The following is a 27,594-nucleotide window of genomic DNA, read 5'->3' as shown; positions in this document are numbered from 1 at the left end:
CAAAGAAAATGCTCCTCTATGCAAAATATTAGTATACCATGAGATACAATGAAAGTCTATTTCACTTTTTCATCAAAAAAGTGTGACCATTTTTACTTTTGGCAATTTTATTTTGCTGACAGATTCCACAAATTGATGAAATTTGCCAAGTACCTTTCAATTTATCAGCTTTATACTTAGGATGTACATTATTACAAAGGCACTGCATGCAAGGGTAAGATTCTGGACCAAACATTTGCTCATCCACAGTTAAATTGTACCTTCAACTATTTAACTACCCAACATCAAATGAATATTAATCCAGAATGAGATATTCACTCTGCAGCGGAGTGTGCGCTGATACGAAACTTCCTGGCAGATTAAAACTGTGTGCCCGACCGAGACTCAAACTCGAGACCTTTGCCTTTCGTGGGCAAGTGCTCTACCATCCCGAGTTCGAGTCTCGGTCAGGCACACTGTTTTAATCCGCCAGGAAGTTTCATATCAGTGCACACTCCGCTGCAGAGTGAAAATCTCATTCTGGAAACATCCCCTAGGCTGTGGCTAAGCCATGTCTCCGCAATATCCTTTCTTTCAGGAGTGCTAGTTCTGCAAGGTTCGCAGGAGAGCTTCTGTAAAGTTTGGAAGGTAGGAGACGAGATACTGGCAGAAGTAAAGCTGTGAGGATGGGGCGTGAGTCATGCTTGGGTAGCTCAGTTGGTAGAGCACTTGCCCGTGAAAGGCAAAGGTCCCGAGTTCGAGTCTCGGTCGGGCACACAGTTTTAATCTGCCAGGAAGTTTCAAATGAATAATAATCTTTTTTCTTCTTCTCCTTCTCCCCATGTCCCATGTCAGCACAGGGTCGACATTGTCACTAATGGATTTGGCATAGTTAGCTTAAGAGGTGCCAGATATCCTCCCAATCACTACTCTGTTACCTGTTGGGAAAGAATGTATGTACCCCAACTGTTTGCGTGTGAAGTTATTCACATAAAAGACGTTGAAAGTTATCTAAACTTTTGTGAATCATCTACATGAGGCCAGTCTTGTGTACCAGCCTGGTACTAACCTGGTGAGATTTGGGAAACTACTTAGAAACTGCATCCAGGCTGGGCAGTGCACTGAACTGCGTCGTTAATCTGCTGGGCAGATTTGATCCGAGGCCAGCACACCTCCCCATCCCGGAAGTGGCACATTAACGCACACAGCTATTTGGGTGGGTCAATGATGAAGGGATAACCATGACACAACTGCCATCTTAGCTCTTTGTTAATAAGCTACCTGTGTCTTTTGAACATTGGTTTGATCTCTTACATCAAACATTAAGTTAACTAGTTTATGCAGTGAGAAAAATGTCACATATTTTAAAGTAATCGATATCCACTATATGGTGAAGTAGCAACTACCCTTTTCATGACATTGTTGCATTCCATCCTGGATTTTCCATTGTTTAATTTAGCCTGACTGCTTTTCTTACATCCTGTAATCCAGTGCTGTTTTCTTTTGATACTATTTGCTAATGCATCACTACACTCAGTGTTCATCCTACTTTCTCTTCTTTCCTTTGTTTCTTTTTTCTCCTGAAACAAAATGCAATGCATGATCTACTTAGAAGCCACACTGTATCAACCATCACGGTTGTGCACAACAGATGGCTACAAGACCACACAGATTGTTGGTGCAGCACATCATGTCCCACATTACCCCCACCAATATCATTAATCCTATAACTTCAAATTGATCATTCTCCCTGCATCACTGTCGTGTATTCTCATGTAATTATTTCCCGCATCTTTCCTATGCCACACAAACTCTTATCTCATTCTCTCAACCCCTCCCCACCCCCACCCCCACCCCACTCCTCCTCCTCCTCCTCCTCTCTACTGCAGTTCGCACCTACTAACTTCACCTAATCTGGTCATATCTGCCATGTCCCTTCTTCACACTCATGCACCTACAGACCACTAATCCACATTACAATCTTTTTATTTATGTTTTTTCTTTGATCTCATTGTGAAATAGTTGGTTTTCACCTCTACTATCAGCGTAGTCCCTCAAATTTCGTCTTATTTCATCCTTTTCGTGATTTTTCCCATGTGTTTGGGTGTATTTTGCAAATTTATTATTATGTGTTTTTATGAGTTTTTACCAGCACCATGGATCCTTCCTCCTTCCATCTGCGTCAATACAGATAAGCTTTCTTATCCCTAGACAGAATACAGTCCCGGACACTGTTCCTGAGTTGTTGCTTCGCTCATGGAATCCCCCAAAATGACCTTACCATCAAATTAACCATCTCTAGCTGCTACCTTTCCTTCCACAGTGACCTCCATCTGTTCAGATTCTGCCAATCCTTACCTCTCACCAACACAGTCCTGCAAAACCATATCAATCAAGCCTAAACATCCTTGCAGTACCTCTTCTCCCTCCACAAAATTCTCCTGCTATCCAATCCCAAACTACTGGATTGCATAACACACATCTAAAGTCTTGCCCTACAGGAACTAGAGCAACATGCACAACACCACCTCAAAAAACCCTCCACCCTGTTCATTTCCTATTCCTGCCTTGGACTACCACTATCCACCACCTATACAACCTCCAACCATCCAACATGCCCCCTCAGAGCTGACAAATTCTGCAGATGTATCAGTCCCTTCCAAAGGCCTCACCTTTTGCCCTAATTCCAAATACAATCATGCACAACTTGTTACAGACCTACTCTCTTTCTCCCAGCCCCTACAGTGGAAAAACTTTTTCGACACCAACGCTACCAATAAGACTCAACTAAATACCAACATTGAACCCTGCCTGACTCAATTCACTCCTCCATACAACCATGATCCACCCCCACTGCACCCAAATCACCTCCTGTAAACTTTCCAGAATATCTTAACCTCGAACCTTGCTTCACCATCATAACCCAAATCCATCAACATGCAAACTAACCTTACATCTGCACAAAGAACTGCAATCCAGTACCTAGAAAATGATCCCAACTTTATAATCCTACCTGCTGACAAGAGTTCCATCAATGTTGTCTCGAACTGCAAGGATTACCTGGACGAAGGACTCCACCAGCTGTCAGATTCATTCCCCTACCAACCCTGCCAGTAACCCCACTCCAGAAATCCAGCAGGATTTCCAGTCTCTCCTCAAATCCTTAGGCCCACCCCAGAAACTCTCCGCAGAGTCAATCTCTCCCCTCATCCCTGCCACTCCCCACACTCTTTCCTTCGACATGCTTCCTAAAGTCCATAAACCCAATCGCCCAGGATGCCCTATTGTGGACGGTTACTATGCCCCCACTGAGAGAATCTCTGTTCTCTTAGACCAACACCAGCCTATTACTCGCATCCTACCCTCCTATGCAAAAGATACCAACCATTTCCTTCACTGACTCTCCACAGTTCCTGTTCCTTTACCATATGGTGCCCAGCTGGTCACTGCTGCATCTTTACACTAACATCCCTAATGCCTATAGCCTTCCCACTGCTGAACACAACCCTTCCCAATGCCCAACAGATTCCAAACTGACAAGCCCCTTCCTAGTCGCCTTGACCAACTATATCCTCATCCAAAATTACTTCCCCTTTGAAGGCATTACCTACAAACAAATCTGGGGTACAGCTATGGGAAACTGTATGGTACCATGCTATGCCAACCTACTCATTGGCCATCTAGAGGAATCATTCCTAAACACCCAGAATTCCAAACCCTTCACCTGGTTCAGATTCACCAATGACTTCTTCATGATCTAGATCAAGGATGAGGACCCCATATCCACATTCCTCCAGAACCTCAACACCTTCTCCCCATTCACTCCACCGGGTCCTACTCTCAACACAACAAGCCACCTTCCTCAAAGTTGATCTCTATGTCAAAGATGGCTACATCACTACCTTTGTTCGTATCAAACCTATCAACCACCAGCAACACTTGCACTGTGACACCTGCCACCAATTCCATATTAGGAATTATCTTCCACACAACATAGCCACCCATGGCTGTATGGCTGTCACATCTGTAGTGACGAGCAGTTCCTCTCAAAATATACCGAGGGTCTCTTTGAGGCCTTTACAGACTATAATTACCCTCTGAACATTGTACAAAAACAGATCTTCCGTGCCTTACCTACCTAGTCACCCACCACCACCACCACCACCACCACCACCACCAAAGTCCCACCATCCAGCCACAGAGGAGCATTCCCCTTGTGACTCAGTACCACCTAGGAATAACATTCTTTGCCAGGGTTTCTACTACCTCTCATTGTACCCTGAAATGGTGAATGTCCTTCCCACTATCCTTCCCACCCCTCCTACAATGGTATTCTGCTGCCCACCAAACCTACACAATATCCTCATTCATCCCTATACAACCCCTCCTGGCAGCCCTAGCCTCATGGGTCATATCTCTGTAATAGACATACAAGACATGTCCCATATATTCACCATCACCTACTCCAGTCAGGTCATGAACATCACCTATCCCATCAAAGGCAGAGCTATGTGTGAAATCATATAATCTACAAGTTAAGCTGCAACCACTGTGTTGTGTTCTACGCAGGCACGACAACCGACAAACTTTCTGACCACGTGAATGGCCACTGACACACTGTGGCCGAGAAACAACTGGATAACCCAGTTGCTGAGCACGCTACCCAACATGATATTCTTCATTTCAATGACTGTTTCACAGCCATATGGATCCTTCCCACCAACACCAGCTTTTCTGAACTGCACAGGTGGGAACTCTCCCTGCAATATATCCTATGTGCCCATAACCCTCCTGTCCTCACCCTCCGTTATTCATTGTCCTTATCCATCTAGCCCCTTCTCTGTTCCCATTTCAGCACTACACAGCCCTCTATTCTACCAATGCACCCAGTTTTTTTACTTCTCCCTTTCCACTACCCCTGCTCTCTCAGCACCCCAACCCCCCCCCCCCCCCCCCCCCCCCCCGCCCCCGTCTAACCTCCTGACTACACCTAGCTGCCCTACCCTCTCCAACCTCATAACCTCATCTATGCACACTCCCACTAGCAACACTTTACCATCCCCCACCTCTTCCCTGCTATCCCCCCCTCCCCCTCCCACCCTCCTTATTGTGACCCGGTTACCCTTGCTGCTTGCAGTCTGGCCTTCAGCTGCCAGAGACTGTGGTCATGATATCCGTAACACCACAAAAGACTGTGCTTATCACCTGACATGGCACCACAAAAAAGATTCAGACATTAGTCCCTATATGACACGGGGATCAAACTGCTTAGCATACTTTGAAACAATATAAAAGGAAGATGCTTTGAGGGAGCAACTTACTATTAAGTAAGCTTTTTCTTTGCACCATACTATCTGTAGAGAACTGAGATAGACTGCGTTTTTGTAATTTCCAGCAAGTTATGACAAGATTTGCAACATAAGTTCAAAATCCTAAACATACCATTCACTTTTCTGTGAAGTATAGATAAATTATCATTCCATCCCATGCAGTGCTAATATTCACAACACAAGACGAATACAAAGACGCACTCACCTCTTTATCGATGCTTAGTGGATCCTGCGCATCATTCCAATCGTCGGGCACCTCCCACTCCTGCACATCCTGAAATGGAGTGTACTGAGTTACTATTGTGCAAGTCACAGTGTCCATTAAGTGATGTTAAGATTATGACCCAACTTCATATTATTTCTACATTATGTAGCAAATAATATATGAAGCACCTGATTTGATGCCAATTGAGATTAATAATTTTTTTTTGGTACATATGGGGGCTACCAAATGTAAGTTTTTGTGTTAGGTTCCCAAATGAACACAAATAAAATAAAAAGCATGCACCACAGCATAAAGAGGGAAAAGGTTGTTGCATTAAGCACAGACCTATAATTGTATGATGAAGTATTTAGAGATGATTATCAGTTAACATGGAATTACACACAGATACTGGCAAAAGGAATGCCTTCAGCATTTTATGTTCTTAGGGTTCTATAATGTCCAGCCACACTGATGTTATCAGCTGTAAAAAGCACAGACCAGAAAGACTGCCAATCACATTCTGGAAGGCATCGGTAGAGGTGTGAAGCCATACCGACTCCAATTCCATGGCTAGCTGTGATAAGTTTATTGGCTGAGAATCTGCAGCACAAACAGCCCGAATGAGGTAATTCCATAGATTCTCAACTGGGTTTAACAACCGACAATCCAATGGACTATAAAATGTGATTCATCTGAAAAGGTCACCTGTCAACATTCTGTAGACATCCAGCTGTGGTACCAGCACACAAATTCCAGCCTTCGTCACCAATGAATGGCAGTCGGCATGGGTTCATGAACTGAGCACTTGCTGCAGAGGCCCTTATGCGACATTGTTTGTTGGATGGTCGTTGAGGAGACACTCTTGCTAGTTCTTTGGTTCATCTGTTACTCAATAGTTGCACATCTATTTGCCAGTACACATTTCAACAGCTTGCATTCATCAGTCATCTATGGTGCACAGTGCATCACAGCTGACTTGGCACCGGGTTTGGACATTTATCATGCATGATGTACTTTAACATTTCACTCTTCGTAGAGGGATGTTGGATTGTGTTTTCCATATGAACTAAAGGGAGGACATGGAGAGATTCAGGGGGGCACATTAGCATGTGTACGAATCTCTGATCAGCTTCCAGAGAGATTCGAGGGATGGATTAACCATTAACTGACTGATGGATTGATTGATTAGGTTTATGACACTAAATGGTGAGGCCAGCAATCTCACGATTCCAAAGTTACTTGGAGGGGGCCCACTAAAAGTGCACAGATCTAGTCAGTGGGGCCAAACTATAAAATGAGGAAGTTAAAACACACAGTAGAAGGCATAAAAGGGTAGGCCAAATCTAAAAACTGTAAAAACAGAGGGATAAAAGAGTAGTATTTGCACAGGGGAGTGGCCATCAGTCCCAGACCAACAAAACATGAAGAGAGGCCCCGACCGCAACCACCTTGCTCCAGGGGTAAAGTAAAACCTTATACCTGAAAATAAAAACCACTTTCACACATGAAACTGAGGACCAGTTCAACCATCCATGAATCGTCTGCTAATATGAAAAACAAGGAATCCAGAAGGCTAAACTTAGTACGAAGGGCCAGAAAAGGCGGACATTCCACCAAGATATGGGATACTGTCAGTTTGGCTCCACAGACACATTGTGGGATGGCTCATTATGCAAGAGAAAATAATGGGTGAGCCTGGTATGAGCAACACACAGACAGCACAGGACAGTGGACTCCTTTCGAGAGGAGTGGAACGAAGAGCATCAAACTGCTGTAGTCTCCTCGATTGTGCGGAGTTTATAGCTGAGAGCAGTAGTGCACCACATGTCATTTCACTTTTGGGCAGAGAGAGAGATTCGATGTGGATCAATGTATCTGCACCAGGAATCATGAAGGGGAATTGTGGGTACGTATCTGCCTCCTTAGCCAAATGGTCAGCCAGTTCATTCCTTGGAATGCCCACATGACTTGGAACCAAGAGAAAGATAACTGAGCAGGCAGGATGGCAGGTCATGGATAGCAGGGACCAAAAGATGATAAGAGTAACATCAGTCTGCGAGCTGCTCACTGAGTCGGTGCATACTAAAACGCTGTGGAAGGACACCAGAGTAACAAAATGCAGAACCCTGTTAATGGCCAGCAGCTCTGCTGTGAACACAATACATGATCCCAGCAGTAAATGGTGTTCCAAGCCAGTGTGAGACATGAAAGCATATCCCACCTTATCTATTGTCTTAGGACCATCAGCGTAGAAGATGGTAGCATGCTGGAACTCTGCAAGGATGGAACGTACAAGGCGCCGGAAGACCATAGGGCCGACAGAGCTTAGGACCCTGGAACAGATCGGTCCTATCTGTGGTCTAAGTACCATCCAAGGGGAGAGGGGGAGGGGGGTGGAAGGAAATATACAGGGTTATTACAAATGACTGAAGCGATTTCACAGCTCCACAATAACTTTATTATTTGAGATATTTTCACAATGCTTTGCACACACATACAAAAACTCAAAAAGTTTTTTTAGGCATTCACAAATGTTCGATATGTGCCCCTTTAGTGATTCGGCAGACATCAAGCCGATAATCAAGTTCCTCCCACACTCGGCGCAGCATGTCCCCATCAATGAGTTCGAAAGCATCGTTGATGCGAGCTTGCAGTTCTGGCACGTTTCTTGGTAGAGGAGGTTTAAACACTGAATCTTTCACGTGACCCCACAGAAAGAAATCGCATGGGGTTAAGTCGGGAGAGCGTGGAGGCCATGACAGGAATTGCTGATCATGATCTCCACCATGAGCGATCCATCGGTTTTCCAATCTCCTGTTTAAGAAATGCCGAACATCATGATGGAAGTGCGGTGGAGCACCATCCAGTTGAAACATGAAGTCGGCGCTGTCGGTCTCCAGTTGTGGCATGAGCCAATTTTCCAGCATGTCCAGATACACATGTCCTGTAACGTTTTCTTCGCAGAAGAGAAAGGGGCCGTAAACTTTAAACCGTGATATTGCACAAAACACGTTAACTTTTGGTGAATTGCGAATTTGCTGCACGAATGCGTGAGGATTCTCTACCGCCCAGATTCGCACATAGTGTCTGTTCACTTCACCATTAAGAAAAAATGTTGCTTCGTCACTGAAAACAAGTTTCGCACTGAACACATCCTCTTCCATGAGCTGTTGCAACCGCGCCGAAAATTCAAAGCGTTTGACTTTGTCATCGGGTGTCAGGGCTTGTAGCAATTGTAAACGGTAAGGCTTCTGCTTTAGCCTTTTCCGTAAGATTTTCCAAACCGTCGGCTGTGGTACATTTAGCTCCCTGCTTGCTTTATTCGTCGACTTCCGCGGGCTACGCGTGAAACTTGCCCGCACGCGTTCAACCGTTTCTTCGCTCACTGCAGGCCGACCCGTTGATTTCCCCTTACAGAGGCATCCAAAAGCTTTAAACTGCACTTACCATCACCAAATGGAGTTAGCAGTGGGTGGATCTTTGTTGAACTTCATCCTGAGCTGTCGTTGCACTGTTATGACTGACTGATGTGAGTGCATTTCAAGCACGACATACGCTTTCTCGGCTCCTGTCGCCATTTTGTCTCACTGCACTCTCGAGCGCTCTGGCGGCAGAAACCTGAAGAGCGGCTTCAGCCGAACAAAACTTTATGAGTTTTCTACGTATCTGTAGTGTGTCGTGACCATATGTCAATGAATGGAGCTACAGTGAATTTATAAAATCGCTTCAATCATTTGTAATAGCCCTGTATATGGGGCACATTCCAGTGAGTGGAGATGGAGATCCTGACATGAGGAAGTGAAGTGAGATGCATTCCAACTGGCAAAGCCACTGTTTTAAAAGAGGACAGCAAACACAGTTTGGTCAAGGAATCGGTGAACAGCAATTGCATAAGTAACCAGGAGTTGGATCCATCATATTTGTAGAGACAGAAACCCCACTTCTGCAAGGAGAACATCAACACGACTAGTTCGAAAGGCACTGATAGCCAAATACGCACCCCACAATGATGAACAGGGTCAAGTAGTTTCAGAGTGGAAAGAGCCACTGAGCCATAAAACTGACTACCATAATCTAGTCTTGACAAAGTCAGAGCATGGTAAAGGTGGAGAAAAGTAGAACGGTCTGCACCCCACAATGTGTGAGCTAGGAGGTGAAGATCATTAAGTTTCCACATGCATGTAGCCTTCAGGTGGTGAAAATGTGGCAGCCATGTCAGCTTATCAAAAATAAGGCCAAGAAATGGGACTGTGCTACAACATCTAGGCACTAGTTGCCTACATAAAGGTCTGGATTGGAGTGTACTGTGGGTCAATGGGGAAAATGCATAACCTACGTTTTGGAGGGAGAAAACTTGAAGCCATGGGAGAGGACACACAGAGGCCCGTCTGATGGTGCCCTGCATCACGATTAAAATGATGTCGGTTTGTGGGGGCACTCAACATCGAGGTCATCAGCACCCATACAATTTTGCAATCTTTCCTGTTCCAACTTGCCACTTCCTGAATTATGATGAGGACAAAACGAACACCCAGTCGCCGGGTGGTGAAAATCCCCAATCTGGCCAATAATCGAACCAAGGACCATGTGATCCACAGGTAAAAATGCTAGCAATTAGACCACGAGCTGCAGGTGGTGCCCTGCAGCCAGCAAGATGCTACCAAGTGGTTGCTGTACCAGATCCAAAATTCATGAACATACAATGCCGGAGTAACCAGAGGCCCAACAGAGATTACAAGCCCACTGATGGCTATGAGAAAGAGTGTTACAACACAAAGGATACCATTCTCCTGAACATGAGGGGTGTTGGTTGAAGTCCCAACTCTAACCCGGAAGAGTTGACTGGTGGAATAAAAACTCATGCATATAAACTGGAACAGGCCCATGAAAGCCCCAGTCATGGAGGATAATTAAAATGTGATGGCACCAAGCTGTGCTGCAACAAGGTGTCTGTGGTTGGTAAAAGCCTGTCAGATTGCTGTTTCCAATCTGAGTAAATGATCAGTTGTAAAGCATCCTTCCCAAAAGCCAGTATGATACAGGAATGAAATACCCTCAGATTTGAGCACTCACCATAATCGGAAGCTAACCATCCTCTGTAGCACTTTATGAAGTACGTTCATCGGGCTAATCTGGCGGCAGCTGTCAATACACATTGGGTTCTTTCTGGACTTAAGGATGGGAATAACTTTACTGTCTCGCTATTGTGAGGGGAAGACACTTGTGAGCCAAATGCAGTTGTAGACCCTGAAGAGATGTTGCCTCCTGGTAACATCCAAGTGTTGGATCATCTGGTTGTGGATGAATGCAGGCTGTGAAGAGGTAACAGCCTCCAAAAACTCCCATTCAGTGAAGGGTTCATTATAGGGTTCAGCTTGGTGGAGGTGGAAACAGAGGCGGGTCTGTACAACTCTGTTTTTGCCTAAGAAAGGTAACAGGACAATAAGAGGATGCAGGTGCTGTCATGAGGTATTCTGCAAGAACCAATGGACCAGTCTGCAGAGCACCCTGGACAGTTGATTGTCACTGCGGCCCAGAAGGCTACGGAGCTTGGACCAAATCTGCGATGAAGAGGCATACGTTCACAGGGGAGGAAACGTAGCACTCCCAACATTCCATTTTACTCTGCTTAATAAGGTAGCTCCCCCCCCCCCCCCCCCCCCCCCCAAGAACCATGGACCTTGCCGTTGGTGGGGAGGCTTGGGTGCCTCAACGATACAGATAGCTGTACTGTATGTGCAACCACAACGGAGGGGTATCTGTTGAGAGGCCAGACAAACATGTGATTGCTGAAGAGGGGCAGCAGCTTTTTCAGTAGTTGCAGGGGCAACAGTCTGGATGATTGACTGATGTGGCCTTGTAACACTAACCAAAACGGCCTTGCTGTGCTGGTACTGCGAACGGCTGAAAGCAAGGGGAAACTACAGCCGTAATTTTTCCCAAGGGCATGCAGCTTTACTGTATGGTTTAATGATGATTGCTTTCTGTTGGGTAAAATATTCTGGAGGTTAAAAAGTCCCCCATTCGGATCTCCATGCGGGGACTACTCAGGAGGATGTCATTATCAAGAGAAAGAAAACTGGCGTTCTACGGATTGGAGCGTGGAATGTCAGATCCCTTAATCGAGCAGGTAGGTTAGAAAATTTAAAAAGGGAAATGGATAGGTTAAAGTTAGATATAGTAGGAATTAGTGAAGTTTCGGTGGCAGGAGGAACAAGACTTTTGGTCAGGCGAATACAGGGTTATAAATACAAAATCAAATAGGGGTAATGCAGGAGTCGGTTTAATAATGAACAACAAAATAGGAGTGCGGGTAAGCTACTACAAACAGCATAGTGAACGCATTATTGTGGCCAAGTTAAGACACGAAGCCCACGCCTACTACAGTAGTACAAGTTTATATGCCAACTAGCTCTGCAGATGATGAAGAAATTGATGAAATGTATGATGAGATAAAAGAAATTATTCAGATAGTGAAGGGAGACGAAAATTTAATAGTCAGGGGTGACTGGAATTCGGTAGTAGGAAAAGGGAGAGAAGGAAATGTAGTAGGTGAATATGGATTGGGGCTAAGAAATGAAAGAGGAAGCTGCCTGGTAGAATTTTACACAGAGCACAACTTAATCATAGCCAACACTTGGTACAAGAATCATTAAAAGAAGGTTATATACATGGAAGAAGCCTGGAGATACTGATAGATTTCAGATAGATTATATAATGGTAAGACAGAGATTTAGGAACCAGGTTTTAAATTGTAAGAAATTTCCAGGGGCAGATGTGGACTCTGACCACAATCTATTGGTTATGAACTGTAGATTAAAACTGAAGAAACTGCAAAAAGGTGGGAATTTAAGGAGATGGGACCTGGATAAACTGACTAAACCAGAGGTTGTACAGAGTTTCAGGGAGAGCATAAGGGAACAATTGTCAGGAATGGGGGAAAGAAATACAGTACAAGAAGAATGTGTAGCTTTGAGAGATGAAGTAGTGAACGCAGCAGAGGACATAGTAGGTAAAAAGACGAGAGCTAGTAGAAATCCTTGGGTAACAGAAGCAATATTGAATTTAATTGATGAAAGGAGAAAATATAGAAATGCAGTAAATGAGCAGGCAAAAAGGAGTACAAACGTCTTAAAAATGAGATCAACAGGAAGTGGAAAATGGCTAAGCAGGGATGGCTAGAGGACAAATGTAAAGAGGCTTATCTCACTAGGGGTAAAATAGAAACTACCTACAGGAAAATTAAAGAGACCTTTGGAGAAAAGAGAGCCATTTGTATGAATATCAAGAGCTCAGATGGAAACGCAGCTCTAAGCAAAGAAGGGAAATCAGAAAGGTGGAAGGAGTATATAGACAGTCTATACAAGGGCGACGTACTTGAGGTCAATATTATGGAAATGGAAGAGGATGTAGATGAAGATGAAATGGGAGATACGATACTGCATGAAGAGTTCGACAGAGCACTGAAAGACCTGAGTCGAAACAACGCCCCCGGAATAGACAACATTCCATTAGAACTACTGACAGCCTTGGGAGAGCCAGTCCTAACAAAACTCTACCATCTGGTGAGCAAAATGTATGAGACAGGTGAAATACCCTCAGACTTCAAGAAGAATATAATAATTCCAATCCCAAAGAAAGCAGGTGTTGACAGATGTGAAAATTACCGAACAATCAGTCTAATAAGTCACGGATACAAAATACTAACACGTTTTCTCTACAGACGAATGGTAAAACTGGTAGAAGCTGACCTCAGGGAAGATCAGTTTGGATTCCGTAGAAATGTTGGAACACGTGAGGCAATACTGACCCTACGACTTACCTTAGAAGCTAGATTAAGGAAAGGCAAACCTACATACCTAACAGTTGTAGACTTAGAGAAAGCTCTTGACAATGTTGACTGGAATACTCTTTCAAATTCTGAAGGAGTCAGGGGTAAAATACAGGGAGCAAAAGGCTATTTACAATTTGTCCAGAAACCAGATGGCAGTTATTAGAATCGAGGGGTATGAAAGGGAAGCAGTGGTTGCAAAGGGAGTGAGACAGGGTTGTAGCCTACCCCGATGTTATTCAATCTGTATATTGAGCAAGCAGTAAATGAAACAATAGAAAAATTCAGAGTAGGTATTAAAATCCATGGAGAAGAAATAAAAACTTTGAGGTTCGCCGATGACATTGTAATTGTGTCAGAGACAGCAAAGGACTTGGAAGAGCAGTTGAACGGAATGGACAGTGTCTTGAAAGGAGGGTATAAGATGAACATCAACAAAAGCAAAACGAGGGTAATGGAATGTAGTCGAATTAAGTTGGCTGATGCTGAGGGAATTAAATTAGGAAATGAGACACTTAAAGTAGTAAAGGAGTTTTGCTATTTGAGGAGCAAAATAACTGATGATGGTCGAAGTAGAGAGAATATAAAATGTAGACTAGCAATGGCAAGGAAAGCGTTTCTGAAGAAGAGAAATTTGTTAACATCCAGTATAGATTTAAGTGACAGGAAGTCGTTTCTGAAAGTATTTGTATGGAGTGTAGCCATGTATGGAAGTGAAACATGGACGATTAATAATTTAGACAAGAAGAGAATAGAAGCTTTTGAAATGTGGTGCTACAGAAGAATGCTGAAGATTAGATGGGTAGATCACATAACTAATGAGGAGGTATTGAATAGGATTGTGGAGAAGAGAAGTTTGTGGCACAACTTGACAAAAAGAAGGGATCGGTTGATAGGACATGTTCTGAGGCATCAAGGGATCACAAATTTAGCATTGGAGGGCAGCGTGGAGGGTAAAAATCGTAGAGGAAGACCAAGAATGAATACACTAAACAGATTCAGAAGGATGTAGGTTGCAGTAGGTACTGGGAGGATAGAGTAGCACAGGATAGAGTAGCATGGAGAGCTGCATCAAACCAGTCTCTTGACTGAAGAGTACAACAACAACAACAACAACAACAATAAGGTAGCATGGAGACACTTAAAAGTGATAATGTTGGTCTGCGAAGGGTATCATTTAAATCGCTGCACTACCCATCAGTGGTCCCGGATAGTGACTGCTATGTCTTTTGTCCATCACAGCATCAGCCAACAATGAGAGGGACCTGTGGATACAGGGATAGCAGTGCCAGCAGCATGAAGAATAGTAGCAGCGTTGTCTTGAATGACTGTATCAATGCTAACCGAGAGACAGCTGTCTAAGTGCACAGCAGAAGTATATAAGGGACAGCTGGCTCTGCAGAATGCCCAATGCGGGAGGGGGGGTGGCGGGGGGGGGGGGGTGGGTGGCAGGGGAACAATATCACCGGAAGTGGTCACTGTCACAAGGATCATCATGGGATTACCAAGGTATGGAAGCCACGGGAGTGTGGGAGGAGATTGTGAGACTGACAGCAGGAAGGTGCAACGAACAGCACTGAAGTGGGTAGGGGAACTGTCACTGTGGAGACACGGAACGTCTGTAATAAGCTGGTCAATTGGAAGCCTCCTGCCCATGAAAGAGGCACTCCCCCATATGGTTTAGTGTGCACTGAAGTTCCCAAGGAGGAGATACAGGGTGGGAGGTGATGAATAAAGGTAGACAGTTCAACATAAGGAAACGGCCTACGTGGAAGGAGGTAGACATTGCAAACAGTGATTGCTGCAGCTGTTTGCACTCTAACCACTATTGCTTCCAGGTTGGTACACAGGGGAATCCAGTCAGTAATAACATTGGGGCAAACCAAAGTGCAGACCCCTCCAGATGCTATCCCGAGACCAGCACAGATCTGACAGAATGCCTGATAACCACAAAACATTAGAGATCCATCATCACAGATGCGTGTTTCTTGAAGAGCAAGACGGAACAGAGAGTAAGAGGGAGAGTAAGAGGAAACAAGGTGTTGAATTTCTGGTAGGTGACAATAATATCTACTGAAATTCCACAGGATTAGTGTGTGGTGAGAATCCAAGTTAGGCATAAACAAATGAAGGGGCATCACATCACCTGGACAGTCGTCACAAGGATTGGGTAACATCCATAAATAAGATGTCAGACTCATATTGTGAAGGAGGAGATGGCACATCCAGGGCACCAAGGAGGGGGGGGGGGGTGGCCTTGTCATGGGATTTACGTTTCTTCTTCTTCCTATTCTTCTTCTCTTTCAGAGGTTGAGAAGGGCAGAGCACAGAGGGTGAGCCAGCTTCTGCAAGATCGAGAACCGAAAACGAGCAGGTGACCTCGCAGTGCACACATGGTAGGTCTCGTGGCCAAGTTGTGTCAGTAGGCTTCTGGTCTGAGAGATGCGGGTGGAAGGATCCTGAGGTGGAGCCCGATCACCAGCAAGTGCTGAAGAAGAGGAGGCATTTCTTCAGCCAGGAGAGTGGCACCCGCAGGACAGGGCATGGGAATGATAGGGGTAGAATAGGGGAGAGGAGGATGGGGGCTGGAGTAAGGAAAATGTAGGAGGGAGAAAGGATGTAACAGAGGCAAAATTAGAAGAAAGTGACACTGGGTGGAGTCAGTCATATTTCTGGTGAGCATCAGCATAAGATAGGTGGTTCTGGGACTTGTAATCTTGGACCTTCTTTCCTCTCTTGTAAGCTGAGCAATCTCGTGAGTGAGGAGAGTGGCTGACATGATAATTGAAACAGGCACAGGTGGAAGAACACGGGGCTTTCCTCATGGAGTGGGTGTCCACCGTCACCACACAGAGACTATGCTGCACAGCAGGAAGACACATATACAAGAAGACACATATCCAAAACATAAGCATCGAAACCAGCTTACGTATGGTGGGACGTATAGCTTCGCATCACATCTGTAGCACGTAACCTTGACGACTTTTCCGGGAGCGTACCTCCCTCGAAAGCCAGAATATAGGCACCAGTATTGGTGCAGTTGTCTTTACGACCCTTCTGCACACTTCAAACAAAACGAAAACTGTGTCACTACAGATTAGCGCGAAGTTCCTCATCAGTTTGCGGGATAAGGTCCCTATGATAAGTCACTGCCAGGAATGTATTCAGAGATGTGCCAGGGGTAACAGACACTGGGGCATTGCCAACATGATCCCAAGCACAAAGAGCTGCAGACTGGGTGGCAGAAGAAGCTTTCATTAACAGGAAGCCCGACCGCATCTGACAGACACTCCATTTCACCAAACTTGTCCTTGATATTCTCCACAAAAAACGACGGTTTTCTGGCGGCGATTGTGTCCCCGTCCAGCCTAGTACAGACCAGGTAGCGAGCCTGGCCCTCCTGCTGGAGTGTAGCTAGGGAAGGGGAGGCTGCCAGGCCATACGAAGCAGCATTCAATTATCCTTTACCATACAAAGGGATGGCCATCTGAGAACGGCCAGATGTTTGCGACTCAATATGCTTCGTGCGCCAAGCAACTGTCCTAAAACCACCCACACTGATCAGGGGCTCTCCCCACGGGTGCCACCCAGCCACGGTAAGGGCTATCTGGAAATTCCTATGTTCCAGGATGACAAGCAGCCCCTCATTGGCATACATGCGGAGGCAGCAGCTCAGGTATCAGTTTGTGATCCCTGTGCTGTCAAGAGACTCAGCCGGTTGGGTATATAACAGCCCCATCACATGGACTGGTGACTTAGCAGTGAGGAGAGGGTCTATGTTGGGGTAGGAAGAAGGGAAGAAAGCGGGGGAGAGGAATTGGTGCCACAGACACTAGGGAGAGAGTTCTTCCCAAAATGGCTCCTACTAAAGATAGAAGATTTAGAAGTGGAGATCAAACCCCAAAGGGGACCAAAATGTCAGAAGGATGAAAGAGAACGGGCAAGAGGAACAAAATCTCAAGGAACACAGGGTATCAGGTGGATAGCCAGGTCAACTTAAATCACAACACCAAGAGAGGCGAAGGAGGTGGCAGTGGGGAAGGAGTGAGGATGGGGAGAGAGGTGCACGGTGAAGAAAATGCAGCCTGGGAAGAAGAATGGGCTGCAATAGCTCAAGGGACCCGTGTGTGCCACGCATGAACTCTCAAAAGAACCACGAGTCCACTGGGGGGCAAAGGTAGGGGGGGGGGGGGGATTAAAGTTAAGTATCAAAGTAATTACGTCCGCATTCTGCATTCTAATTCCTTGTCACGTTCCAGACCTCACGTCAGTATAGTCCTTCCCTCCTCACGCCAGCCTGCGTGAGCTAAAACGCTTGCATTTCGGCCTCCTCTAGCAACACGGTGTTGGCTCTTCTGTCAACACAACAAAAATAGCATTGTATGACAGAGATCAAATGAATGAGGCAGTACAGTTGTAAGACACCGACTGCGCAAGGATGGATTCTGCTCTGTCTGGTCATATTGATTTAGATTGTCTGTGGCTTTCTTAAATCATTTCAAACAACAAGCCTTGGCCAACAACCTGCCCTATTCTCAAACAACATACTTACATATTCTATGTCTGTTTATATTCAAGCTCTGTTTTCACTGCATTATGATGACAAATACTATAGCATTGCGAGATGATTTCAGGATGACTAAATAAGTGAAGGTAAAATAAGCATCTGTGCTCTAACTGAATGCCAAACTGCAGCTGTCTGAGCATGCTCGCCAAAGATACTTTTACTTTGTGACCACTACATTGTTGTTAGGCAACAAATAAAGTGTCACACAAATGCAAAAGAAAACACTTTCTAATTCTACAGCTACATGTGCCAACTACATTAGATGTTACTGCTATATGGAGATGAACAAAACTAAATGTTTTCAAAAAACAGTGATAGTTCAGTTGTATCATTCGAAAACTACAGTATGACTCTGATATTAACAGGTTGAACACCAAAATGATTCTACTTCATTTTCACTTGTGCTTTACTCATTCACTCCATTTTCATGTAACATTATAGTGGAAAGTAAAAAAAAATCAATAAATTTGGTGCATTTGCCAAATTTTGAAATGTGTAATTTGCAAAGCCAAGTGTTCCAAACAAAGTAGATGCTTCTTGAATAAAGATGAAATTGGTAGCTCATATGTGCAAGTACTAATGATGAAATTTAAAAATCGAGAGTACCAATGGGTGTGAGTGAAGTGTCAATGGTAGGGCTAGGCACCTTGTACAGAGGGAGACAAGGATTAACGGAAGAGTTTGAGGTGCTGTCTTCCACTGAAATTGAACACAAGCTAGAAATATTTACTTCCCCTGGTGGGAACCTGCTGTGTCAGAAGTAAAGAGGAAGGAAATGCAAAATGGCATGGGACTATAAATCTTCCAGAGTTCAAACATATGGCAAATAAAGACATCCTTTAGAGAAATAGCAGCAATGAGGCCTCATTCAACATGCTAAACAGACTATTCTGGCAGTGATCGAGGGGATGGGATGCAAACAACTGCAGACAATGGCAGACATCATAACAAATTATACCTGTTGTCTGGGCTCCAAAGTCACACTTTGATCTTGTGTGGCAGTCAGAGAAGGTTGATAAGACGAGCCCTGCACATAAAATTTTAATGAGTGTCATAATCTGCACATCTCACAATTTGCAGCAATGGCCCCAGGACTGATTGTTGCCCTTGTTTCTGAGCTGAAAGGTAGGCTTCAAAAGAAGCTTTGAAGATTCTGTTACTCTGACTCATGTACACCATTTTAAGATCGCTGTCACCGACGTGTTCTTTGTAGTGCTTCTTTATAATGTCAACCATAATTGGAAATGCTGCCGCGTGTGAAATCAGATCTGTGATTCGTTTTCTAACTGCAAAGAAAGTTAAACCAAAGGAAATTCATCAGCAAATCTGCAAGGTTTACGGACAAAATGCTATGAGTGATTCAATGGTTAGAAGATGGGTCAGACTGTTCAATGAAGGACGTGATTAAGTGCACACTGAAGAACGACGTGGACGCCCTTATGTGGTTACAGATTAACTGGAGGCAAGTTGGGATATCCTCCGGACAGCCCGGACCTCACTCCTAGTTACTTTCATCTCTTCTTACTCCAAAAATCTGTCCTCAGTGGTCAACACTTCAACAATGATGACGAGCTGAAAGTACTCGTTACCACACAGTTGAATACACAGGCGGCAGCCTTCTATGAAGAAGGCATATAAAACCTGTGCCACGCTATGCCTAAAAAATTTCTGAAGCTATATAGAAAAGTAGTTTAACAGTTGTAGATTTTTGTACAATAAATACTTTTTCTGTATCTGTACACATTTGTTTTATATAACCAAACGGAACTTACTTTGTAGACATGCCTCATATATGGAGTCTGCTAGCCACGTAGCTGACTGTGGGGTGAACACAAGTGTTTTTCAGATTAGACAACTCTCTAAGTATAGATAACAATATCAGTATGAGACCCAGAAGAATCGGTGTAAGGCCAAAGGACATGTCACCTATAGACAAGAGTATTAAAATCCTAGTGATTAATTGTTGAGGCAACAAAGTTCCACAGTTTGAAGTGCTTCTGAAAAATATTGCAGGTCACATAATATTAGGTGCAGAAAGCTGGTTAAAACTCAAAACTGATAGCAATGATATGTTTGGGGAAAATTTAAGTGCATATCGCAAGGACAGGCTAGAGAGAAATGAAGGTGGTGTATCTGTCTCAGAAGGCAAGAAATTCAAATCCACCATGATAGACACTGAAGCTACAGGTGAGATCATTTGGGCAAGACTGAATATCAACCATCAGATTCACCCTGAGATGTAATTTAAAACTTCTGATAATACTCCAGTTCACAGTACAATTGTCCCCTAACCATGCTGTTATTGCCAGAGAAGACTAGTTACTCAGCAATAAATTGGAGTAATTACAGTTTTGTGAGAGGCAGATGCAATAATTTGTCCTGTGAAACATTATTAAATGCCTTCTCTGCAAACTATCTGGACCTAGAGCAGATAGTACAGAAGACCACTTATGAGAATAGATTGGATCTAATAGCAACAAACAGACCTGGCCCCTTTGATGATGGCCACATAGAAACTTGCATCACTAACCACTAAGCAGTTGTACCAAGTAATACAAGTACCAGAAATAATTTGTGTTCAGCAAGCTAGTTAAAGCGTCCCTGATGACCTCTCGGGGTATTAGAAATATTAGATGTTGACTGGAGAATGCAGAAGAACTGTGGCTCACGTTTGAAATAATAGTTGATCATGGACTGGGTAGATGATATGCACTGAGTAGAACAGTGCATAATCCAATGGACCCGCCATACCATACAGCTGCTGTAAAGCAACTTCTACAGAAACAGACTTCTGCATAATAGGTGTAATACAAAATGTAAGGCTATAGATAGAGAGATGTTGAATTAAATGAGTTTAGCTGTCAATATATCAATGTGTGAAGCCTTCAGTGAGTATTGGGGCAGACTAGTATTGAAAGACCTCAGAAAAAAAAAAAATCCTGATCATACGTAAAAGTTGTCGGTTGTAAAACAGTGTCCACACACATGTACAAACATGAACTAAAATTGAGGTTAAAACAAACGCAGAAATATTGGACTCCATTTTCAAATGTTTCTTTATAAAGAAAAATCCAGGATTATTGTCCCAATGTAATTCTCACATCAGTGCAGAGATCAATGGTACTGAGAAACAGTTGAAATTGTTACAATTTAACCCTTTCACATCCCCTGGCTACAATTGTGTACATTAAGTTTTACTGTGGTTTAGCTGCAACAGAAGTATTTTTTCTCTATGGAAACCTGAGGTACACATTTGTGAATGTTCAACCTTTTCGTCAAGTGCAAGTGCTGCTAACCGTTGGGCATCACTACAAAAATCTCAGCTAGTCAATGTAAGAGTGCACCGTAGCATGTAACCACAAGAATACACAGATGTGGTTGGTTTGCTGTATTCCACTGTATAATTGAATATTGTTATTGTTATTTTTCATGGTAATTATTGAATGATCATTTCACTATTTACTACAATAGAAAATATTTTGTAGGTAGTTATTTTAGTCCATAAAATGAAGTCAGTGTACAAAGCATGTTTCAAAAATGGATACATATTTTTGAAGAAATCTTGCATCTAAAATCATTAAAAAATCACCTAAGAGCATTAGCACAGAAAGAAAAATTTTCCTTCCTCCAAAAAAAATTCAGTTCTGAAAGGATTAACAACACTCTGGGGTCCTATCGTATTCCATACTGAATTTGCAGCTGAGATATACCATAGATACCTTAAATCAACAGTGGTGAGTGTTTGGAAGAAAGTACAGATCACAACACATCTACAAGGAGGATAGTAGAAATGATCAGAAAACCACAGTCCAGTATCATTGTCATTCATTTGGTGTAGAACCTTAGAATATATGCCAAGCTCAAACTTAATGAGATATCTTGAACAGAATGACCACCTCATTTCCAACACGGTAATGTTGAAAACTTAGATCACGTGAAAGTCAACACGTTTCTCACACATGACAGCCTGACAGTCATGTATCAAAGTAGTCCATATCTGGTAGTAATGTCAAACTTTCTGCAGATGATGTAGTTACCTATAACAAATCAGTGTCTGAAATAAGCTGCACAAATATTCCATCAGATCTTGATACAATTTCAAAGTAGTGTAAAGGTTCACAACTTGCTGAAATGTTCAGAAATATAAAATTGTGCTCATCACAAAATGGAAACATGTAGTATCCCACAACTACAACATAAATGAATCCAGTCGTGGATAGATATGGGGGTGCGCGGGGCGCGCGTTCCCCCCTTGCGGGGTCCCCGCATTGCCACCTGCGCCACCCCCACCAGTCAGCCTGCACACTATTCATTCGTTTCTTTTGTCAGTCGACTCAACTGAAGCGAGTTGTCGAGTAGTTTTACTTTCCTATGTAGGACACACATCCACGTCATCATTATTTCATATGTTTCTGCCTAGTACATAGATTCTGTTATGCAAGTGCTGTTTGTTTGTCCTAGATCTTACTATCTGTGGTGTCACCGCCAGACACCACACTTGCTAGGTGGTAGCTTAAATCAGCTGCGGTCCATTTAGTACATGTCGGACCCGAGTGTTGCCGCTGTGTGATCGCAGACCGAGCGCCACCACGGGGCGGGTCTCGAGATTCGGACTAGCACTCGCCCCCAGTTGTACGACGACTTTGCTAGCGACTACACTGACGAAGCCTTTCTCTCATTTGCCGAGAGACAGTTAGAATAGCCTTCAGCCAAGTCCATGGCTACGACCTAGCAAGGCACCATTAGCCTTACATAGTTTGATAATTATCGTATGAAATGTCTCATCAAGAACGTTGTAAACCAAAGGACTATATAAAAGTTAAGTATTCCCAAAGCAACGTACTTTTCTTATTAGCATTCAATACTTATCCTGTTTCAGAATTCACGCCCGTCTGCGTTAGATAGCGTGCATTTCGGCCTCCTCTATCTACAAGGTGTTGGCACATTTACCAACACATCACTATCCTACTTTGCACACACTGTACAAAATATTTGCTTGTCTACCCGCATCTATTGCTACAGTAGAAAGAAGTTTTTCAACATTGCAGCATCCAAAGACATGGCTGAGGTCGACAATAAACACTTACTCTGACACTGATTGTCCTATTGACTATGTAATTAACCAATTTGCCAGGAAGACTAGGTGCATAGAATTCATCATTTAAGGAAGAGAACCACAATTTTAAATTTGTTATATCAAAAGATGGCATTGTCTTCTATATGTGTAGAATCAGTTTAAATGAAACTTTCTTAAACTTTGCATGCGACTTTATTATTTTTTTATTATGGTAAAACTAAAAGTAGCTCAAAATATCTTCTGTGCCCCCTCTTTGAGGTTTCTCTGTATCCACCACTGAATGAGTCACAATTGGAATGGGTCATTGCTTACAAATACCTGGGTGTCACAATGTAGGGATATGAAATGGAATGATCACATAGGTCCAGTCTTAAGTAAAATAGGTGCCAGACTGTGATCCAATGTTAGAATACTAGAAGAATGCAGTAAGTCTACAAAAGGATATTGCACAAAAACATTTGTGTGACACATCCTAGAACATTGTTCACGTGTGTGGGACCCATACCAAATAGGACTATCAGAGGATATTGACAGTTACAAGTAGAGGAAATGGTCACAGATCTGTTTAACCAGTGAGAGAGTGTCATGGAAATGCTGAAAGAAATAAACTGGCATACGCCTGAAAATAGGTGCAAATTATCCAATGAAAGCCTACATATAATTCTAGTACTTACCAGAGATTCTTGCTTAACGCATACATACTCGATCTCTTGCTTCACAGATACAAGTGGATCAGTCTCCACCTGAATGAAAGGAAATGTGTTATTACAATTGCAATGCAGAATAAACAAATCACAAATAAAGACCAGTCCACATAATACAAATAATTACTTCACGGAAACTGAATGTCTGTGTCAGATTACGACTCAGACCTATGATTCCTGCTTGTCACAAGGACCAAGATACACACAGGCATAGGGAGAGACACAAAATGAATCAAATGTACTGAACTTAAGTAAACTGTTTGATGGGGATGAAATCAGTGCATCACATTGCAGGTTTGCCAATATCTCTCTACCACTTTCATTGGTATTAGCTCATGTCTACATCACTGCAACCTGCCACACTTCTTGAATGAATGATTTATTTCTCTGTAACTAGTAACTGTGATTAACAAAAAGCATATAACAAAAAAATGATTCTAAGGCACATCAAAGTGAACATCAAGAACAACAATATTGCTGCACAGCAAACAAAGGACAAAATGTGGAATTTGTGCAATAAATTCTCACTGGCATACAACGATGGGCCCAGACGTTAAAGCAGTTACAGAAAAATAAATCATTCATTCAACAACTGTGGCAGGTTGCAGTTTTTTCTTCAGCAATATTTACAGAAACAGTCCGGGTGTTCTCAAACCATCAAGGCTAAAATAATGTCATTTCACATCATTGCACCTTCATGGAGTTCATCCTCATTCTTCCATTCATTTCTGTGTATTCAATTCATTACACCTAAGGAACATACATACAACTCTTGCAATATGAGAAACGTGCAGTAGTTGATTTAGTCAGTGTCATCTTGGCAAGCTGCCGGTTGATGACCTGGACTTAAATCACATGCAGTCTGCAGGAAAACTCAGATTACAGAGATACAGCACAGCTGTACAAAAACTTAGGACTGGGCACTCACACAGTGGTACCACTGGAATTTTTGCCTCCTGTTCCACCACACTGTATTGAGACACTGTGATTGGAGGAATACTTGTGCCTGATCTGAACTCAGTCCCAGTGTTCCCTCTCTTGCAGTCCTCTGAACACAACAACAAGCATCAACTTGTGACACGCTTTTCTGAAACTGTGTGTAAGTTCTCTTTCATCCCCTACGAGTTGGCACTCTGAGGAGAAACATTGTGTTGGAGAGGAATTAATCACGAATTTGATACTGCTTTCCCAACTCCCTACCATCATCTTTCAACCTACCTTACACCAGAGCGGTACGTCACTGTATCTGCATATCAGCTAGCTTCACCAAATATCAACTGAACTGTCACACTTGATCCTAAGATAGATCTCAGGTTACACAATTGACCAGTCTGTCACCAGAACACATATTCTGAAAACTAATACAGTTGTCAGTGTTCTGTTGCATTATGTAATGGGATGAAGCCGACTCCCAGTACTGGTAGGATCAGCTGATCCATTCCACATTCTGTCTTTTGATACCTGGAAGAATTTTTCATCTTAGGGCAGTGTTCTATTAGTGTGCAAATAATAAGGTAGGTGATGAGTCGATGCACAGTGGCACGCTGTAGTGAACCACGTGCCACTCCAGCCAGTGCCGTACACTAAGGTGACAAAAGTCATGGGATACCTACTGTCATGTTGGGCCTCCTTTTGCCCAGCGTAGTGCAACAAGATATGGCACGGACTCAACTAGTCACTGGAAGAGCCCTGCAGAAAAATTGAGTCATGCTGCCTCCATAGGTGTCCATAATACTGAAAGTGTTGCTAGCGCAGGAACTTTAAGTCCACGAATGGCTGAAAATTGTCTCCGAGTAGCCGAACATAACGATTTTCAGTCAATGATCAGTTCAGTTGGACCAGAGGACTCAATCCTTCCACGTAAACACAACCCGCACCTTTACGGAGCCACCACCAGCTTGCACAGTGCCTTGTTGACGAACTGGGCCCACGACTTTGTGGGGTCTGTGCCACACTCGGTCCCTACCGTCAGCTCAAACTAACTGAAATCGGGACTCATCTGACCGTCTCACAGTTTTCCAGTTGTCTAGGGTCCAACTGATGTGGTCACGAGCCCAAGAGAGGTACTGCAGATGATGTCGTGCAGTAAGCAGTTTCACTTGCATCAGTCGTCTGCTGCCTTAGCCAATTATTGCTAAATTTCACAACACTGGCCTAATGGATACATTCGTCACGCGTCCCACATCGATATCTATGATTATTTCAAGCAGTGTTACTTGTCTGTTAGCACTGTGAGCACTATACAAACGCCACTGCTCTAGATCATTAATTGAAGGCCGTTTGCCACTACATTGTCTGTGATAATTTGGTATTCGTGGCACTCTTGTTGTGACGGATCTCAGAATACTGAAATCCCTAAGAATTTCCAAAATGGAATGTCCTACGCCTCTAGCTGCAACTACCATTCTGCGTTCGATGTCTGTTAATTTCAGTCGTGTAGCCATGATAGCTCTGCCAATGCACTGCCCTTTTGTACTTTGTGTACACGATACTACAACCATCTGTATATGTGCACATCGCTATTCCGTGACTTTCGTCACTTCTACCAAGTCCACCTCTAGTGTATGCTTCAAGGGACACACAAAACATTTAGTGCAGATTTTTGTGTTAGTTTAGTAAGGTGCTTCATTATGGGTGGCATTAAGCAAACAAGACAAGACCAGCTTTCTGAGCATATATATTTTCCTAGGGGGAGTCAGAAGCAGGAACATGGCACAGTTGCCACAGCAGGCAACATCTAGAGTGTGAGGTGTGGCACAGACCACACCGGTGATGCTGCAAAGTATTATCCCTCTTTCTCTACATAGAGTGTACAGGATGACAATTATTGATCCATATGAAAAAATAAAAATAAAATAGTTGCAAACTACAGTTTGCACACACTTTATTCAACATGTAAATGTCACTACAGATATTCAGATTTTGGTTATGACATGTTTGATATGCCTGCCATCTTTGGTGATGATGTGGCGCAGACGAATAGCGACATTTTGCACGGTCCACTGACGTGTCAGAACGTCGATGCTGTCGATGACCTCCTGAATGGCTGTTTTCAGCTCAGTAATGGTTTTGGGGTAATTGCTGTACAACTTGTCTTTAATATAGCCCCACAAAAATGAGTCACATGTGTTCAGGTCTGGAGAATATGGCAGCCAATCGAGGCCCGTGCCAGTGGGCTCTGGGAGCCCAACGCCGGAATGCGGTCCCCAAAGTGCTCCTCCAGAACATCAAACACACTCCTGCTTCGATGGAGTTGAGCTCCGTCTTGGCTGAACCACATCTTGTCAAAATCAGGATTACTTTGGATAATGGGTATGAAATCATTTTCCAAAACCTTCACATACCGTTTGGTAGTCACCGTGCCATCAATGACTATCGCACAGGTTATTCTGTGACTGGACATTGCACATCACACAATCACTCGTTGAGGGTGAAAGACTTCTCTATCGTGAAATATGAATTCTCAGTCCCCCGAATGCGCCAATTTTGTTTATTGATGAACCCATCCAAATGAAAGTGGCTGGCAACAACAAGGCACATAGTAATTCCCGTCATGCAGCCAACAGTCCAGTTTGAACTTTCTAATACAAACCGTTCAGAAGTTATGGCAATTTTATTTCATGTAGTTCAATAACTGTCACCCTGTATTACACAACTGCATTCTCCATCTCTCCCTACAAAGACAGCATCGTTCAGCTGCCTTTTTACTTGCACACCACTCTAGTACCGAAACATATGCCATCACTATGACTGAAAATTTACAGCACCACTACAGGTAGCTCTTCACACCCGTTTTGTAAGAGACACGAGACCACATACAACAGTATTTTACGTCATAATTACACTATTTTTAAACCCCACTTACACTTATCGTAGATAACAACAATTATCTGGAAAAGTT

General features: G+C 43.5%; 1 protein-coding gene across 5 annotated transcripts in view; it reads right to left on the bottom strand.

The window, feature by feature from the left end:
- The window catches only part of LOC126425144 (zinc finger protein 32-like), a 209,302-nt gene that overhangs the window by 168,593 nt on the left and 13,115 nt on the right, over positions 1-27,594 (bottom strand). For all 5 annotated transcript variants that reach the window (XM_050088092.1, XM_050088091.1, XM_050088094.1 and 2 more), the window contains exons 2-3: positions 23,664-23,732; positions 5,515-5,583 (exon numbers count right to left, since the gene is read on the bottom strand). In XM_050088092.1, the coding sequence (XP_049944049.1) occupies positions 5,515-5,583; positions 23,664-23,732 (138 nt within the window). The remainder of the gene's footprint in view (positions 1-5,514; positions 5,584-23,663; positions 23,733-27,594) is intronic.

This window comes from Schistocerca serialis, chromosome 10 (genome assembly GCF_023864345.2).
Source record: "Schistocerca serialis cubense isolate TAMUIC-IGC-003099 chromosome 10, iqSchSeri2.2, whole genome shotgun sequence".
Taxonomy (NCBI): Eukaryota; Metazoa; Arthropoda; class Insecta; order Orthoptera; family Acrididae; genus Schistocerca; species Schistocerca serialis.
Note: the sequence above shows the minus strand (reverse complement) of the source record. Positions and strands in the feature narration are given on the sequence as shown.